The 20,136-nt window shown below is 36.0% G+C and overlaps 1 protein-coding gene across 1 annotated transcript in view; it reads left to right on the top strand.

Moving 5' to 3' along the window:
- Positions 1-20,136, top strand: part of LOC114050029 (F-box only protein 28) — a 61,812-nt gene that overhangs the window by 28,234 nt on the left and 13,442 nt on the right. The window contains exon 3 of the mRNA XM_027871556.1: positions 2,340-2,478. Within this exon, the coding sequence (XP_027727357.1) occupies positions 2,340-2,478 (139 nt within the window). The remainder of the gene's footprint in view (positions 1-2,339; positions 2,479-20,136) is intronic.

Below are 20,136 nucleotides of genomic sequence, written 5' to 3'. Positions count from 1 at the left end.
TATCCTGTCACATTCTAAGAACATCGATGAATATACAGAGGGAGTAACTGTTAAGTTGTTAATGGACATTTTATGTGATGAAATCCAATTTAAAGATGTAAATAGGTACAAAGTTTTAAAATAGTGGTTTCATCTATTAATTTCTAGTGATTAAAAATTATCTGTGGTTTCATTGGTGTGGGTTCTCTCTCATACCATTGTAGATCACCACCTGTCCACAAAACTTGCCATAGTCAGAAAATTCAAGACCATCATGGACTCCCTCACCTTACCATAGCCTAAAAATCAGTATGCCCAGTGCTCCCTAGGGACATCCAGGATTCTGTCCAGTGGCCATGATCTTAGAGTCAGCTGCCTTAATTTGTAGATGTCAGCCGCTACTCAGTTTGGGCATTATAGGTGCTGGATTTGGAGTCAGAGGACCTGGGTTCAGATTCTAGTTCTGCCATTTACTACTCTTTGTGACCATACACAAATCACTTAACCTCCCACATGACAAATGAAGGTGTTAGACTAGAGAGACAGTGACATAGTGGATAGAAATCTGGCCTTGAAGCCAGGAAGGCAACTGATATTCCTTTCAACGCCAAACCTATGATCTTGTTATCAATCTAGTGATGCATCTCTCTGAATTTAGAAATATTGGTTCTCGGATGAATGGGTCACATAGCCTGTATGTGTCAGAGACAGGAGGACCTGAGTACAAATCTCTTAATCTCTCAGTGTTTTAGGTAGCTCTCTAAGACTATCTGTTGCCAAGAAAGCACCAGTATGCATTGGTAGGAATTTTCTCACTTGGGAGTTCCTTATACTGGGTAAAATTACCAGTCCAGTCCCTATCTTTATCTCTAGACTAGATGACAACTAAGGTCCCTTCCAACTCCGTATCTCTGATCCCTTGATCACACTTTTGACTGACCTGGAATAAGCTTCTCTGAATTTAGCTAGATTGATGCTGAAATGATAGATATGAAGTCTGTACCAAGGCCATATTCAAAACTAGAGTTAGACTTTGAGAACTCAGGACCACCTCCATTCTAGTATAAGGCATTAAAGTCCACTAAGAGGACTTTAGTGGAATAGAGGCAATACAATTCTTTTTTTAGTTGTGGGTTTTTTTTTTAACCTCTTCCAAACATTCAGTATGCACTTATTAAGTATCTGCTTATGTGCCAGTCTTTTTAGGTGCTGAGGATACAAAGACAAAAGTGAAAATAGTTCCTTCAAGGAATTTTACAATTTAACGAGGGAAACAATATGTACATATATAAGTAAATACAAAAAAGATGCAAGATGATTGGACCTAGGGTTGTGGGGAAGTATTAGCAGCTTCGGGGATGAAGGAAGGGCCTTCTAGAGAAGATAGTGCTTAAACTGAGCCTTGGGGGAAACCAGGGATTTTGAGAGATGGGTGTGAGGTAGGTAAGGGGAATAGCCTTTTCAAAGACATGTAATTGTGACAGACTAGTTTAACTAGACCACAGTGTATGTAGAGAGGAAACAGTATACAATAAGACTGGAAGGTAGGTTGGGCACATGTTGTGAAGAGATTTAAATAACAGAGTTTATATTTGATCTTGAGGTAATAAGGAGTCACTGGAATTTATTAAGTAAGAGAGTAATGGGGTCAGATTATAGGAAAATCAGTTTGGCAGCTGTGGGAAGGATGGTTTGAGGAAACAAGAAACTTGACCCAGAGAGACCAATTGGGAAGCTACTCTAAGAGTCCAGGCCGAAGGTACTAGGGGCCTAAACTGAGCCGGTAGCTATTTGGGTGCAGGGAAGGGAACAGATGCAAGGGATAGAAACAAGATTTGGCAACTGAGTGTATGAGAGTGAGGAGTCAAGGATGATATCAGAGTAATCATTTAGCAATGAATGCTAGCACATATTAGGATATATGGATGTAGTAAAACTTTATTTATTTATTTATTTATTTATTTTAGTGAGGACCTATGATTTGACACGCGTAGGCACTCTGATAAGGAAACCCCCTCTGCTAAAGCAGATCAGCAGTTCTGTAGCTTACAGTCTTAGAAATGCTTGGGCCATTGAGATACATGGTAGTTTGTCCAATGGCACACAGTCCATATATGTCACTCAGGACTTGAATTTAGGTCTTCCTGACTCTGAGGCCATCTCTCTTAACTTCGAGGCCACTGTACCTCTCCACACTAACCATTTGTTTACAGTAACACATTAACCATTACCTAATAATAATTTAAACCATTATTCTTTAAATAACATGGCATGTAGTAGTAAGGTTGTTTCATTAAAGCACTTAGGCTGCTTGAAATTTTAGTCTGTAGTGCTATTGATGGTTGCCTTTTCTGTTATAGGAGAGAGTCAGAAAGGAGAAATCATTCATTAGCTCGTCATGCGGACATCCTTGCTGCTGTAGAAACAAGGCTCTCACTGTTGAATATGACTTTCATGAAGTATGTGGATTCCAATCTCTGTTGCTTCATTCCAGGAAAGGTAAAATAATGGCTTACCCTAGAACTGGGAGACTTAAGTCCTGCCAAATGGTGGATCCTGTTTTTGTAAAACTGTTTTGACAAAATGCAGGATTTTACCATTTTCATCAGAAATTTCCTTTGTCACTCAACGAGTTTCTGTTAATTGGTTTGTGTGTACACACACACACACACACACACATATCACTATCCAAATATATAATCTTTCAACTAACAAAACGTTTAATGATGTCCCTAAATTTATCAATGTTCCTATCAATAGAACTTGTGTTATGTTTTTCATATTGTAGTAGAAGGAAAAGTGTTTCAGAAAGACACACTATAGAGTTCCAAACCTGGAGTTGTGGAGGGAAAAATGCTTTATTGAGACACTTTCAAAACTAAGTCCAGCTAATATTTAACATAGAAATAGGCATACCATGTCCCTTTCATTAATATATTTTTAAAACGTCCCAGGAGTCAAAGTATCTTATGTATGCCTCAATTGTCCCACTTAGATCAAATAAGATAATATTTATAAACCACTTAGCATAGTGCTTCACACGTAGTAGAAGTATATAGATGTTAGCTGTTATTATTATTATTATTATTATTATCATCATTATTACTTTGTGACTTTAAGTCTACATGATCTAAAGTCAGGTAGACTTTAGAGAAAAGGAGAGGTTGTGAAGTTGAAGTTTATTTTGCCACTTATTGTAATTTTTGCAAAAAGCTTTAATAAGGAAAAAGGTTAAAACTAGTAGTTGATGAGGTTTAGGGATTATATATATGTAAATTGTCTCTGCTACCGTTTTTCTCTTATGACCCATGGATAAGTGACAATACAACTTGTTAAATTCCACTCAGACATTTACTTTCTGCATGACCCTGTGTGATTTGCCCAAAATCACACAGATGGTAAGTGTGAGGCAGCTACTTGAACCAGGACCTTTGATTTCAAATCCAGTGTTCGTACAATTTTATTATGGTGTTCAGCAGTAAAACCTATGGCCTCAGGTGCTTATATACAAATGCACAAAATATACATAACAAAGTTAACTCTAGTGACTTAAGTAAATTTGACCTTACGCATATCCATTAAAATTGGTGGAATATGGGGGCAGCTAAGTGGCCCAGTGGATAGAGCTCCAGCTTCCAAGTTAGGATTACCTAAGTTCATATCTGGCCTCAGACACTTGACACTTACTAGCTGTGTGACCCTGAGCAAGTCACTTAACCCTGATTGCCTCACCAAAAAAACAAAAAACAAAAAAATTGGTGTATGGGTTTGGATGGTAGGTGGGATGATGACTGGAATACAGCTTTAGCAGGCTATATCTTATTCAAAAGAAATAGAATAAATAAAATAGAATGGATGGGAGGGACCAAAAAGCATTGTATGGTAAAAAGATATATATATATATTTAAATGAGAAAACCTGGAGTGGGGTAGAAATGGGAAGGAGAAGCATGGTGACACACCTTTTGGTGAGCATTAATAGAGAAAGGAGAAAAAAAACACCAGGAAAAATGTGTGATTGAAGCAACAACCAAATCAGGGCGAGAAAACCGAAGAGATAAGGTCAGCTGGATAATAGACATCCACTGTCTGAAAATTAAAGAATCAGATTCATTTTTTAAAAGACCCAAGAAAAATAATTAGGAAGATATCAGTACAACCAAATGCATTTTTGTGAGGCAACATTGAAAAAATGATAAAAATGGAAAATGCCTAAAAGACGTTGAAACTTTATGGAAGGCAGCAAAGAGCAGAATAATTGTGAAAAAGAAAACTGAAGATAATGCAAGTATATTGGAAGAATGACCTCATTTCACTGTAGTACAAAAAAAATTTAGAAAAAATACATAAAGTCACAGATCAAATTTCAGTACATCAGTACATCCTTAACACAACAAAAAAGAAAATAAATCTGGCCATTGTATCTCAAGAAATTTTCAAGTAACATTTATTTCAAGCAATACATTTATTCCTTAAATAAATATATTTCAAGGAATTATTCAAGAAAACCTTCCAGAACTACCAAGAACATATGATACTCCAAAAAGAAAGAATTCACAGAAGTCTTCCAAGGAGAAATTTAAAATTGAACTCACCCAGACATGTCATTGTCAAATGTCCCATAGATAGTGTTAATTCAGCATGCCTAAAACTGAACTAATCATCTGTCCCCACCCTCACCCCATACCCTGACTTCCCTATTACTGTCTAGGGCACCACCACCGTTCTCCAGTCAACCAGGCTTACATTTGAAGTGTCATCCGCAAGTCCTTACTCTCTCTCATCATTTATATCCAAACTGTTGCCAAGTCATGTTCATTCTGCTTTCAAAGCCTCTCTTGTATATGTCACTGCCTTTGTTTGGCTCTCGAAGTCCTCATAACCTTGCCCCTTCCTACCTTTCCAGGTTCCTTACACTGTTTCCCACCGTGCACTTTACAGTCCTGTGATATGGGCCTACTTGCTGTTCCTTCCGTAAAACACTGTATCTCATAACTCTGGATTTTCACAGGCTCCCCATGCCTAGAATGTCTCCCTCCTTATCTTCACCTCCTAGCTTTCCTGGGTTCCTTCAGATTTCCACTAAAATCCAACTTCCTACAACAGTCCTTTCCTGGTCCCTCTAATGCTAATGCCTTTCCTTTGAAATTACCTCCATTTACCCTGTATATATCTTGTATGTACATAGTTCTTTGCATGTTTTCTCCTCATTAGAATATGAACTCTGTGATAGAGATCTTTTTTACTTTTTTTTTTTTTTTTTGTATTCCTAGACCTGAACACAGGACATAAGACAGAGTAAGCGCTTAATAAATATTTATTGACTTGGACAAATAAAAAGTCCTTAAAGATGCTAAGAAGAAGAATTAAATTAATTATATACCACCAACTGTTATTCATTATCACCAGATTTGTCCACTCTTTCAAAAATAGAAAAAGCTACAGAAATTGGAATGTGACATAATTTATCAAAAAAGTTTGGTTACAGACACAGTTATGAAATTAAGTTATGTTACTTCCTGCTAAATATAGCAAAAAGTAGAAGAGAAGTGAAATATAATATTTGTAATAAAGACTAAGTTTTACTGTTAATGAAAAAAAGATTGAGGTATTTCATTTGAAATGCTAGTCATGTAATAGTCAACTAAAAAATGACTATAACGATGATATTCAGTAAAGTTGAATTCAAATCAAACTGCATTGAGAAATAGGAGTATTTAATATCTTAAAAAGGAACAATTATGAATATTTTTCTATTTTTAATTTATATATAAAAGTCACATTCATAAAATACCTTACACATTTACAAGATACAAGAATAGAATATTAATCATTATTAGCAATGTCAACATGTAATGGGTTCTCCCCACACACAATGTTAGTGCCTTTCCCCTCAGATTACCTCCCATTTATATATACCTTGTATGAACATAATTGTTTGCATGTTGCTTTCCATGAGAATGTGATCTCTTTTGAGGGCAGAGGTTGTGTTTTTACCTTTCTTTAGATCCTCACAGTTTTAGCACAGCACCTGGAACATTGTAAGTGCTTAATAAATGCTTATTGAATGATGGAATTTGTTTTGCTCTACTGACTATGCATATTTGTAACAAGAGTTTTGTTTTTCTTTTTTTCATTGGAAGAGGAGAACATACATTTTTGTTCATTGAAAAAATTTTAATTTAAAAAATAAATACTTGTTTCTTATAGAACTTTATCAAAATATAATCATCAAGCAAAAGGATAAACACAGGTTACAAAGTTAAACAGATTAATGAATAAGCTGTACCATACAAATATAGTGGAGATGTAATGGAAAAATCAGGAAAAATTCCTTTTTCTTAAATAAACACTGGGGGATTATAGGAAGATATCAGTATGACAGAATTCAGAGATTCTCTGATCCCATGAAAATACTCCATCAAGGCTTAAAGATAGGCTAATCTAAGGGATGTAAAGAATCACCAGTAGACTTCCCTGTCTAACCCAAGAATCTACAGAGAAGACCACAGAGTCCTACAGAGGGATCCTGATATAGACACATTTGGGTAGATTGAGGACATAACACAGAGAGTGGAGCATAAGCAACCTCTGGAGCCTTTGAGGGAAGTCCCAGGATTCTTTGCTCACACTCTGTGGCACCAAAGCTCAGTCTAAGGCATGCCCTCTGGCTGCTGGAGAACAACTTTGAGGCATTCTATATGTGGGTCCAGCAAATCACTGCCTGCCTGAAGCAAACAGCATCAGAGCCTAACATTCCCCAAGTCAGTGGCTGGTTATCTGAGCCCAGCTCTGGAGAGAGCAGCCTCTGGGCATTCTGGACAGGTCCAAGTATAGCACTCCTGGACTGAGCCAAACAGATCCTGAGGCTGGCCCAGTTACAGTAGCACCTAAACTCAGTCCTAGCCTAGCAAAGAGAACATTCCAGTTAGGGTTTATTGGGGTTTTTTTGTTTGTTTGTTTTTGTTTTTGTTTGTTTTTGTCTGTTTTGTTTTGTTTTGGTTTTTTTGGTGGTACAATTGGGGTTAAGTGACTTGCCCAGAGTCACACAGCTAGTGAATGTTATGTGTCCAAGGCCAAATTTGAACTCAGGTCCTCCTGACTCCAGGGCCAGTACTCTATCCACTGTGCCACCTAGCTGCCCCCAGTTAGGGTTTATTGTGGCACCAGTGGCCTGAACCTAGCTGTAAGAGAAAGAAACATAGACAGCATACAGTCCTTGAAGCCTGTGACTAGGACCTAACACAACAGTACCGTTTGATCCCCTATCATCTTGGGGAAGCACCGGCTTCTAGTATTGTATATAATATGTAACATGATTCAGCAGGGAGAGTCCGAGAACCCTCAGGCAGAACTCAACACCAGAGTAGCCCTGGAGCCCCTTGAAGGAAGGATCTAATCTAGCCCATTATAATTAGCATGAGGCAGGCCCTACCCACCTCAACTCAGTTTCAGAACTTGACCCAACGTTGGCATTATGGCCACAGGAACTGTTGGAATTGCTGGAGGAAATTAAACAAGAGAGACTGAATGGGGAAACTAAGGAGTAAAGAATGGCAAGGGGGCAGCTAGGTGGCGCAGTGGATAGAGCACCGGCCCTGAAGTCAGGAGGACCTGAGTTCAAATCCGGCCTCAGACCAAACACTTGACACTTACTAGCTGTGTGACCCTGGGCAAGTCACTTAACCCCAATTGCCTAAAAAAAAAGAATGGCAAGGAAAATTGACATTTTAGAACAGATGATGGAACACCTTACTAAAGAAATGGATGTCCTGAAAAGTAGAATGGACCAGACACAAAATACTGACTCAATAAAACAACAAGAAGTATGACAAAATGAAGAAATAGAAGAAAATATGCATCAGTCTTCACTCTTGAGTCTATCATTTCTCTTTCTGGAAATGGATAGCATGTTTCATCATGAGTCTTTTAGAATTATGGTTGGTTCTTATGTTGATCAGAGTTACTAAGTCTTTCACAATTGACTATCATTTTTTTTTAATTTTTATTTTTTTTATATAGACTTTCCTTTTTCAGTTCCAAATTCTGTCCTCTTGCCTCCTTCCCTATCCAATGAAAAGGCAGAAAAACCCAAAACCTATTACAGATATGTATATTTATGCAAAACATTTCCAGATTAGCCATGCTCCCCACCCCCCTAAAAGAAAAAAAGCAGGAAAAAACATGTACTTCAATCTACACTCTGAGTTCATGAGTTCTCTAACTGGAGGTGGATGGCATGTTTCATCATGAGTTCTTTGGAATTGTGGTAAGTCATTGTGTTGATCAGTTACTAAGTCTTTCAAAGTTGATTATATTTTTACGATATTGCTGTTAAAGTATAAATGGTTCTGGTTCTGTTCACTTCATTTTGTATTAGTTCATACAGGTCTTCCTAGGTTTTTCTGAAACTATCCCTTTTATCATTTCTTATAGCATAGTACTAGTCTGTCACCCTTATATATTATAATTTGTTCAGCCATTCCCCAATTGATGGGCATCCCTTCAGTTTCCAATTATTTGTGAAGAGCTCTTGTACATAGTTTTGTACATAGAAGTCCTTTTCCTCTTTCTTTGATCTATTTGAGATAAACACCTTGTAGCAGTATCACTGGATCAAAGGGAAAGTACAACTTAATAGCTTTTAGAGCACAGTTCCAAATTGCTTTCCAGAATGTTAGACTAATCCACAATTCCACCAGTAGTGCATTAGTGCACCTATTTTCCCATATCCCCTACAGTATTTGTCTTTTTCCTTTTTTGTCATCTTATTAATGTGATGGGTATGAAGTTGTTTTAATTTGCATTTCTCTAATTATTACTGACTGAGAGTATTTTTTCATATGGCTATTAATAGCTTGGATTTCTTCCTCTGAAAATTGCTCATTCACATGCTTTGACAGTTTATCAGTTGGGAAATGGCTCTTACTGTAAATTAGATGCAGTTCTGTATATGTTGTAGAAATGAGACCTTTGTCAGAGAAACCCTATTTATGCAAAAACTTTTTAATTTTATATAATCAAAATTATCCATTTCATTTCCTGTGAACCTCTCTTTCTCCCTTTTCCTTTGTCAATTCTGTCCATAGATCTGATAGGTAATTTCTTCCATGTTATATTAAATTACATATATGTATACAAATACTCACATACACATATATATCGCCCTTTATGTCTGAATCATGCACCCATTTTGAGCTCATTTGATACGTGTTAGGAGATATTGGTCTATGCCTACTTTTTGCCAGACTGCTTTCAAGTTTTCCTAGCAGTTTTTGTCAATTAGTGAGTTCTTGCCCTACTAGCTGGAATCTTTAGGTTTATCAAACATTAGGTTATTGTGCTCATTTGCTTCTATATAGAGTATACCTAACGTGTTCTACTGATTAAACTCTGTTTCTTACCCAGTACCAAATTGTTTTGATGATTATAGATGTGAACCCTGGTTTAGTTTGAGCCCTGGTACTTCTAGTCCTTCCTTCCCTTTTTTTTCATTGATTCCCTTGATATTACTACTCCAAATGAATTTTGTTATGATTTTTTTCTAACTCTATAAAGTAATTCTTTAGTTATTTGATTGGTATGGCACTGAATAAGTAAATTAATTTAGGTAGTATTGTCATTTTTATTATATTAGCTCAGCCAATTCATGAGCAATTAATATTTGCCAATTACTTAGATGTCTTTTATTTGTATGAACAGTATTTTGTAATTCTGTTTACATATAGTTCCTCTGTTTGTCTTGCAGGAAGACTCCAAAGTATTTTATACTATCTGTAGTTATTTTAAATGGATTTTCTCTATCTCTGCTGACTTTTGTTGGAAATATACAGAAATATGGGTGGTTTGTGTGGGTTTATTTTATATCCTGTAACTTCATTGAAGTTGACTCCCTAGGACTCTCAAAATAAACCATCATATCATCTGCAAAAAGTAATAGTTTTGTTTCTTCATTGTCTATGCTTATTCCTTCAATATCTTTATCTTACTCTATTGCAATAACTACCATTTCTTGTATTATATTGAATAATAGTGATGATGGACATCCTTGCTTTACCCCCACTCTTACTGGAAAAGATTCTAGATTATCTTATTACTACTTATTATTTTAAGGAAAGTTCCATTTAGACCTATGTTTCCTAGTGTTAACAGAAATGAATGTTGTATTTTGTCAAAAGTTTTTTCTGTATCTATAGAAATAATTGTGTGATTTTTGTTATTAATATGGTCAATTATGCTTATAGTTTAACTAATACTAAATCAGCCCTACATTCTTTGCATAAATTCACCCTGGTTATAGTATGTGATTTTTGTCATCTATTGCTATAATCTTCTTGCTATTATTTTATTTAAAATTTTTCCATCAGTATTCATTAGGGAAATTGGTCTATGTTTTTTTTTGGTTTTGGTTTTTTTTTCTGTTTTGAGTCTCCCTGGTTTAGTTGTCAGGACCATATCTGTGACAAAGAAGGAATTTGGTAGGATTCCTTCTTTACCTATTTCTTCAAACAGTTTATGTAGTATTGGAATTAATTGTTCTTTAAATGTTTGGTAGAGTTTGCTTGTAAATCCATCTGGTGCTGGGTCCTTATGGAGTTTATTTATGGCATATACAATATCTTTTTCTAAGATAGGGTTATTTAAGTATTCTGTTTACTCTTCTGTTAGTCTATGGACAATTCATATTTTTGTAAATATTCATCTATTTCATTAAGATTGTCAATTGTATTGGCATATAGTTGGGCAGAATAGCTCCTAATTGCTTTTATTTCTTCTTCGTTGGTTATGAATTTACTTTTTTCATTTTTGATACTGATAATTTTTTATTTTTTAAAAAATCAAATTAGGTAATGGTTTATCTATTTTATTAGTTGTTTTTTTTCCCCCAGAAAACTAGCTCCTAGTTTAATTTTTGTTTTTACTTTCAATTTTGTTAATTTCTCCTTTGATTTTCAGGATTTCTGTTTTGGTGTTTAATTGGGAGTTTTTAATTAGTTGGTATTCTAATTTTTTTAGTTGCATGCCTGATTTTCTGATCTGTTCTTTCTCTTTTTTATTGATATAAGTGTTTGTAGAGATACAGGTTTTCCCTTAAGTTCTGCTTTGGCTTTATCCCACAAATTTTGACAAGTTGTCTCATTGTCATTATCTTTAATGAAATCATTATTTCTATGATTGTTCTTTGACCTACTCATTTTTTAAAAATTTTTAATTAGTTTATTTTGAATTATCAACAATCACTTCCATAAGCTTTTGAGTTTTAAATTTTTCTCTCTTCCCCTCCCTACCTCCCTCCCCAAGATGGTGCGCAATCTGATATAGGCTATACATATGTATATTCCTGTTAAACATATTTTCACATTAGTGATGTTGTAAGTAAGAATTAGAACCATTAGCCACTCATTCTTTAGGATTAGATTATTTAGTTTCCAATTAATCTTTAGTCTATGCTTCAAAGGCTGTTTCCTTGTTGAATAATTTTTATTGCGTTATGGGCAGAAAAAAAGGTGTTTTTAAGCTGCTGCTTTTCTAAATTTGCTTGTGAGATTTTTATGCCATAATCCATGGTCAGTTCTTGTGAAGGTGCCATGCCCAGTTGAGGTAAACTCCTTTCTGCTCCTATTCATTATTCTCCAAAGGTCTATCATACCTAACGTTTCTGAAATTCTGTTTACCTCCTTAACTTCTCTCTTATTTATTTCATGTATGTCTAAGAAGGATAAAATGAGGTCTCCCATGGTTATGTTTCTACTTTCTATTTCCTCCTATAATTCAAGTTTTCCTTTAAGAATTTAGATGCTGTGGCATTTGGTATGTATATGTTCAGTATTGATATTAATTCATTATCTGGGGCAGCAAGGTGTCACAGGGAATAGAGCTCTAGCCTTGGAGTCAGGAGGACGTGAGTTCAAACCCGGCTACAGACGATTAACACTTATTAGCTGTGTGACTCTGGGCAGGTCACTTAACCCTGATTGCCTCACCAAAAAGCAAAAAAAAAAAAAAATTCATTAGCTATGGTGCCTTTTAATAAAATGTAATTTTCCTGTTTATCTCTTAATTAGATTTGCTTTTGTTTGAGATCATGCCCACCTTTTTTTTACTTCAACAGAATCATAATAGATTCTGCTTTGGCCCCTTTTTTTAGCTCCGTGTGTATCTTTTTCTTTCAAGTGTATCTCTTGTAAACAGCATATTGCTGGATTCTGGTTTTAATCCCTTCTGATATCCTCTTCCATTGTGGGTGAGTTCATCCCATTCATGCTCATAGTTAGGATTGCTACATCCTTTTCTGTTATACATATCCTTTTCTTTTTAACCATGTACCCCTTTAAAAATCTGTTTTATTCTGACCACTGTCTCCCTTTATCTACCCATCTTTTTATCTCCACACACCTTTCTCTAAACCCCTTTCCCTCCTACTTCCCTGTTGGGTAAAATGAATTTCTGTACCCAACTGTGTGTATATGTGTATTCTCCACTCCTTGAACCAGTTTAGATGAGAATGGGCTTCATGTGTTGTCCATTCCCCTACACACACCTATGCCTTCCCCATTGTATAATCTCTTCCTTGCCTATCCCAATTATGTGAGATAATTTTCTCCATTTTTCCTCTCCTTTCCCCTTTCTCCCAGTGCATCTATCTTTCTCACCTTTCTATTCTTCTTTTGAGATCATGCAAACAGAATCATACCTAGGTTCTTTGTTTAGTTAGGGTCCCTCTACACCCCCTGGTTATGATAAAGTTTATAGAGAATACATGTATCATCTCCTCATATAATAATGAAAACAGTTTAACTTTTTTTTTGTCCCTTATGATTTCTCACTCATATTTACCTTTTTATGCTTCTCTTGAGTGCTGCCCTTGAACATCAGATTTTCTATTTGGCTCTGGTCTTTTTATCCAGAATGCTTTAGAAGTCCTCTGTTTCATTAAATGCCTATTTTTACCCCTATAGGTTTATACTCAGTTTTGCTGGGTAGTTTATTCTTGGTTGTAATCCTAGATCTGTTGCCTTCTGGAATATCATATCCTTTATAGTGGTGGCTGCTAAATATTGTGTGATTCTGATGATGGGTCCATGATTATTGGATTCTTTCTTTCTGGCTTCTTGTAATATTTCTCCTTGACTTGAGGGTTTGGGATTTTGGCTAAAATATTCCTGGGAGTTTTCATTTTGCAGTTTCTTTTAAGTGGTGACCAGTGAATTCTTTCATTTTCTGTGTTGCCCTTTGGTTAGTTCTAAGATATCTGGACAACTTTCCTTTGTAGTTTCATGAAATACGATGTCTAGACTCTTTTTTTCCCCGTAGCTTTCAGGTAGACCAGTGATTCTTAAATTTTCTTTTCTCAACCTATTTTCCAAGTCAGTTGTTTTTCCTATCAGATATTTCATATTTTCTTTTAATTTTTTTTCCAGTCTTTTGACTTTTATTATTTCCTAATGTCTCATGAATTCCTTAGCTTCCATTTGGCCGATTCTAATTTTTAAGAAATTACTTTCTTTAGTGAGGTTTTGTACATATTATTTTCAAACTGTTCATTCTCATAACTTTCTTGGATAATTCTCATTACTTTTCCCATCTTTCCTCTATCACTCTTGCATGGCTTAAATCAATTTTTTGCCTTTTTTTTTTTTTTTTAGCACTTTAACTTTTCTAAGAATTTTTGATGGGCTTGTGTCTAATCTGCATTTTTTTTTTCGGCTTTTGCTTGTACATATTTTCAAGCCTTCTGTTTGAGTCTTGAGCTCCCCTGTCACCATAGTACCTCTTTATAGTTGGGTTTTGTTTTGTTTTGGCCATTTTCTTTGCCATTCTTCCAGCTTCCTTCTTGAATTGAATTTTATATTAGTATTGGACTCTGCTCACTTCTAGGGGGATATCTGGCCTGAGTTTCTTGTGCTTTCACAACTCACTCTGAGAAGCTTCACGTTTTCAGTGCTTCCATAGCGGTGTAATCTAGGGAGAAGTCTTTTCACAGCTCCCCTGATCTGAGCTCTGTAAGTTCCTGACCTAGGTTTGAATCTATAGGTTTGTGTGTGGCTGTGTTTCAGTAAGCTGTTGCTGGACTCAGTCACGGTTAGGCTGCTGGGAGCTTTTGCAGAGCAACCAAACTGCTGGCTCCCATTGGAAAGTCTCTTGCCCTGGTTTTTCCACTGCAGGCTTACGAGCTAGGCTAAAGGTTAGAACTAAGTTATTGCTCTGCTCTCGTACTCAGAGCCACACAGCTAAGTTTCTAGAATTTATGTACAACACTCAACTAGCACTCCATGCTCAGTTATACCCACACCTCTTCACCTAAATCTGTGACCCAGAACTGAGTAATAAGTGAGTGTATTTCAGTAACCAATTTGTGTGTGTGTGTGTATGTGTGTGTGTTAGTTCAGATGAGAGTGAGGTTCACTCAGGTGTCAGCCACTCCTTCCTACCCCCTCCTTGTATAGATGTTTACCTATGGACTCTTACTATGTGATATTAGGAGATAATTATGAGATGATTTTCCTTCCTCTTCTCTAGTATATTCCTCTTCTCTTCTCTTTCCAATCTTATGGTAATCAAGACATAACAGAACTACTACCAGGCTTTGTCTAAGTGAATCTCTCTGTGACCCTTGATGATTATAGGTTTCAGAGGGGACCCATATTTCATCTCCTCACGTTAGAATGTCAGCAGTTTATCCTCATTGTTCATTCTTATTTACCTTTTTAATGTTTCCTCTTTGTCTTTTATGTTTCTCTGTGTTTGAACTTCAAAGTTTGTATGCAGCTCTGGTATCTACATCAGAAATGCTTGAAAGTCCTCTTTTCATTAAAGGTCTGTTTTTCCGCTATAGAATTATACTTAGTTTTGCTGGGTAATTTATCCTTGGCTAGAATCTATATACTTTGCCTTTTGGAATATCACATTCCAAGCTCTCTGCTTCTTTGCATTGGTGGCTGCCAAACTGTGTATAATTCTGACTATAGTTCTTCAGTACTTTAATTCTTTCCTTGTGGCTGCTTGTAACATATATATATATATATATATATTTTTTTTTTTTTTAACCTGAAAGCTCAGGATTTTGGCTATAATGTTTCTGGGAGTTTTTATTGGGGGATTTCTTTTGGAACATAACTGGTGGATTCTTCCTATTTCGCCTTTAGTCTCTGATTTTGAGAGATCTGGTCAGTTTTGTTTTTTTTAAGATTTCTTGAAAGATAATATCTAGGCTCTTTTTTTGGTCATGGTTTCAAGTAGTCCATTGATTCTTCAATTTTTTTTCCTCCATCTATTTTCTAGGTTATTTCTTTTTGCTATGAGACACCTTACATTTTCTTCTATTTTTTCAGTCTTTTTATTTTGTTTTAATATTTCTTGTTATCTCATGGAGTCCTTGACTTCTCTTTTAATCAGTCAATAAACATTTATTAAACAGGTACCAGGCACTCCAAAACTGAAACTATCCCCTTTATCATTTCTTACAGAACAATACTATCCTATCACCTTCATATACTATAATTTGTTCAGCCATTCCCTAGTTGATGGACATCCCTTCAATTTCAAATTCTTTGTGAAGAGCTGCTATAAATACTTTGTACTATGGGTCTTTTTCTTCTTTCTTTGATTTCTGGTCTGTGAAAATGACTCATTGTAATTTTTTTTTTCTCTCATATTTCCCCATCAGGATTCTGTCTGGTGCATTTTCTAGATCTGTTTGGAGGAGTTTTGTGTGGGGAACTCACTATACTGCTTCCTGCTATTCTGTCATTTTAGCTCTACCTCCAGAGCCTTACTGTGTTCACTTCTCTAATGATAATACAGATGTATGTTATAACAATTTTAAGATACCACTTCATACATATCGAAGAGGGAAAAATTTTAATTTAATTTTAAATAACTTAAAGTAATGAAACTGTGTTGGCAAAGCTGTGTGAAACTAGTATTCAGTTAGGTCTTTGGTAGGACTATAAATTAATATTTTTCAAGATCAATAAGATTATAAAACTAATTGTAGATCCATTGATCCTAAGGGTATAATTAAAAATCAGAAAAGATTTACTGTGTTCCAAAGTAGTCATAACTGCTTTATTTGTGATAGAGGAAAAATAGAAAACAATCAGCATGTCAAATGAGAAGTGGACAAATTAATTGTCATATATCAATGTAAAGGAATATTATTAGGCAATTTAAAAATGACAAATTTGGGGGGCAGCTAGTTGGCGCCGTGGATAGAGCACTAGCTCTGAAGTCAGGAGGACCTGGGTTCAAATATGGCCTCAGGCAAATAACACTCACTAGCTGTGTGACTCTGGGCAAGTCACTTAACCCTAATTGCCTCACCCCCCCCCCCAAAAAAAATGACAGATTCAAAGTACATAAAGGAATGAAAAAGCACAAAAAGAGCAGAACTGGAAATAGCAACATACTCAGTGACTACAATCATTTAAAGGGAAGAAATGTTATAGGCATACAGTTAAAAAAGGACAAACCAGAATAGGACATCAAGATGTTTTCAAAGTGCTAGATATGTTTATTACTAAATAGTTCTGATTATATTATTATAAGAGGATTTGTTTTTGTTTCATTGTTGTGCTGTGATATATTTCAAAATATTATTTAAATAGTCAGTGCTCTTAACATGTCCTCTAGGTGTTAACTGGTTTAGAAGTGTCCGTCTTTCCTTAACTAGGTGTCAACAAGGAGACATTCTAATCTTTCTCTCCCACCCCTTCAGGGTTAGCTTTTCCCTTAAGAGATATTGAAACTGGGGCAGTGAGGTGGCGCCGTGGATAGAGCACCAGCTCTGAAGTCAGGAGGACCTGGGTTCAAATATGGCCTCAGACACTTGACACTTACTAGCTGGGTGACCTTGGGCAAGTCACTTAACCCCGATTGCCCACCAAAAAGCAAAAAAAAAATAAAAGAGAGATTGAAACCATCCAATCAATACTTGATTGACTCCGGAAACTGAAGGCTTAGGTTATTTACATTACTTCCTGGTCTCCTGAGTATAAAACAGCCCCAGAGGAGCTCCTGGCACTTTAAATGATTGTAGTCACTGAATATGTTGCTATTTCCAGTTCTGCTCTTTTTGTGCTTTTTCATTTCTTTATGTACTTTGAATCTGTCATTTTGGGGGGGGGGGGGTGAGGCAATTAGGGTTAAGTGACTTGCCCAGAGTCACACAGCTAGTGAGTGTTATTTGCCTGAGGCCATATTTGAACCCAGGTCCTCCTGACTTCAGAGCTAGTGCTCTATCCACGGCGCCAACTAGCTGCCCCCCAAATTTGTCATTTTTAAATTGCCTAATAATATTCCTTTACATTGATATATGACAATTAATTTGTCCACTTCTCATTTGACATACTGATTGTTTTCTGTTTTTCCTCTATCACAAATAAAGCAGTTATGACTACTTTGGAACACAGTAAATCTTTTCTGATTTTTTAATTATACCCTTAGGATCAATAGATCTACAATTAGTTTTATAATCTTATTGATCTTGAAAAATATTAATTTATAGTCCTACCAAAGACCTAACTGAATACTAGTTTCACACTAGTTGGCTGGCCAACTGACCAGGATGGGCAGCTTGGGCAGGAGAGCTTCGTTCAGCTGAATCTCAACTCAAGGTGTCCACAATGCATAGCCTTGTGTAATACCGTTCTCCTGCTATGGCTAAGTAAATCTACTTTTGTTGACTACTGAATTTTATTCCAGTATCAAACATGAACTACCCACCCAGAGACTGTCCTGAATCAGGCCCACCCAAGAACAGCTAAATGGGATGCAAAGACACTTCTGATACAAAATGCAAGAGTGGCCAGAGCAATGACCAGGGAAAAGATAGCAGGAACTGAGGAGACAGCACCCAAGTCAGAAATTAGACTGGCATAAAAGGAAACTCACTCTAAAAAACTTTTATCTTGAGGTCTTCAGATAAAATTAGTATTTTGAAATCACAACTCCCAGAAGAATATATGGGAATCTCTTGTACTTTAAGGTTATAGTAAGCTTTCTGAGGAATTTACCATTCTCATCTTTCTATTTTTAGTTTGTTATAATTTTGTTGTTGTGAAACTGATTAGTCATGTCTGATTCTTTGTGACCCCATTTGGGGTTTTCTTGGCAAAGATACTGGAGTGGTTTGCTATTCCTTTTTCCAGTTCATTTTAAAGATGAGGAACTAAGGCAGACAAAGTTAAGTGACTTGCCCAGGGTGACACAGCTAATAAGCGTTTGAGACAGGATTCGAACTCAGGTCCTGCTGACTCCAGCACCTGCACTCTATCCAGTGCTACCTAGCTGCCCCCTTGTTGTAATACCTCTGTCTGATTTATTTTTGTCCAGCTGATTACAAGTATAGAATTGATACGAGTTTTCTAGGCTGTCCAGTATAGAATTGTGGGGTTCTGGGTGGGGCCCCTGCTCACATAGAGATAAATCTACATGAGGTGACAATAAACTGTTTGTGCCCCTGTTGCCCTGACATAACCATTAGGTGGAAAAAGAATGAGGGAGATGCAGAACTTCAGACAGTCTATACCCTATGTGGCCACCAGAGGGCTCTACCCCAAGAGATGACCTGCAGGGATAAGATTTGCGGGCTTAGTGAATTCAGGAAAGAAAGATAGGCTATGTAAGTTTTTAATGCACTAGACCAGCATTATTTACTCTCTGCCTTTAGGCTCCTCACTTCTTTGAAGATGCCAGAGACATGAATGGGGAGGAAATCTCAAAAGTTTAGGTGAAAGACAAGGTCACCCAAATCTGTTTCCTTTTCCTAAGACTAGTAGTCTTATGCTGAGAAAGGAGTGTTTTTAATTATTTTGCCCTTCCCCTACATACAAATGTTGTTTTGACTGTATTCTAACTGAAGTGGTAAAGTTGAATTTCCATTTTATTGTTTTTGCCTATTTTGCATGCTAAATTCAAACCTATGAAATTAGCTATGTTGCTATCTTACTTTGAATTATAAAATATTTCATAAAATGTTCTCCAGTAGAATGAAGGAAACTGTAAACAGGAGGAAAGCTAAAGTAAACGAATGATAACCCAGAGTAGAATAGTGTAATAAATTAAATTTCAGGTTATGTGGGATCCAGCCAGTGAACACAAATAATTATTTTTTCCCCCATACTCTACTTTTATGCGAGGTGAAAGACCATAGTCTCCCCCCACTAATGCCAAGAAAAGTCTGATTTAGAAACTTAGTATTTTTAAATTCTTAACTTAAAGTCTAAGGAACAGACTATAAGATCTTGAAATATTTTTTGAAAGAAAGATTATATTATATGTGTGGTATAGTTTGTATTTTAAGGTATCATATATGTAGTATCTTATGATATTTAGATAAAGTACTCTGGTTAACTATTTCCCCATCTTTAATTGTATGTTTAAGATACTGTTTTAAAGCCTTTGGATATACTTTAGATTTGAAGTAAAAACAGAAGTAGATGTCAATTTTCTTCCTTTGTTCTACCTTTATACTTCCTGATTCTTTGCCATATACCCCTCCTAGCAGCCATACCTTCCTTCCAAAATCTACTCTCAGTTACTGCTCTGGAAGAGTCAGTGCTTCTTTGAGTGGTAAGAACATAAAAACGTAAGAACCATCACAGTGGGTCAAGATTCAGTGGTCCCTATAGTCCAAGATTCAGTCTCAGGTGGGGAGTCTATTAAAAAAAAAGATATCTGCTCTTCTAAATCTTTAAGTCTTTTCCTTTCCCTCCACATTAAAACTGAGCATCTGCTGCTCTCCCGAAGGACAGAAACATGGAACACCTATAAATACCTGCCAATAAATTAGTAAGCTCCATATGTCTAATGATTTTGTGGGTTATGTTTAATTTTTGTTAATACTTATACACTGGCTGATACTTCTAAACCTGGCTTAGTTTCTTCTACACTCTGCTAATTTGCATAGCTTCCATAAATATAAAATGTTCATTTTGAAAATCAAAAAGTAGGAATATCATTCGATTGTAAGGTCAGGAACATTTGAATGATCTCTAATACTCCTTCCCATATGATCCCTGGATGATTGACAGTATTTATACATGAAGTATACCCATTTTTAATGTTTGTATAAAACTTGCTTTGGGCACTGAGTAAGTAGGGAAGGATAAATAGCTTATGCATCTGATAAGTTTCTTGGAACTTTATCTAAAATTTA

The sequence above is a fragment of the Vombatus ursinus genome, unplaced genomic scaffold (genome assembly GCF_900497805.2).
Source record: "Vombatus ursinus unplaced genomic scaffold, bare-nosed wombat genome assembly UNPS02014798.1, whole genome shotgun sequence".
In the NCBI taxonomy this organism is placed as follows: Eukaryota; Metazoa; Chordata; class Mammalia; order Diprotodontia; family Vombatidae; genus Vombatus; species Vombatus ursinus.
This window is presented reverse-complemented; position numbering and strand designations above follow the sequence as displayed.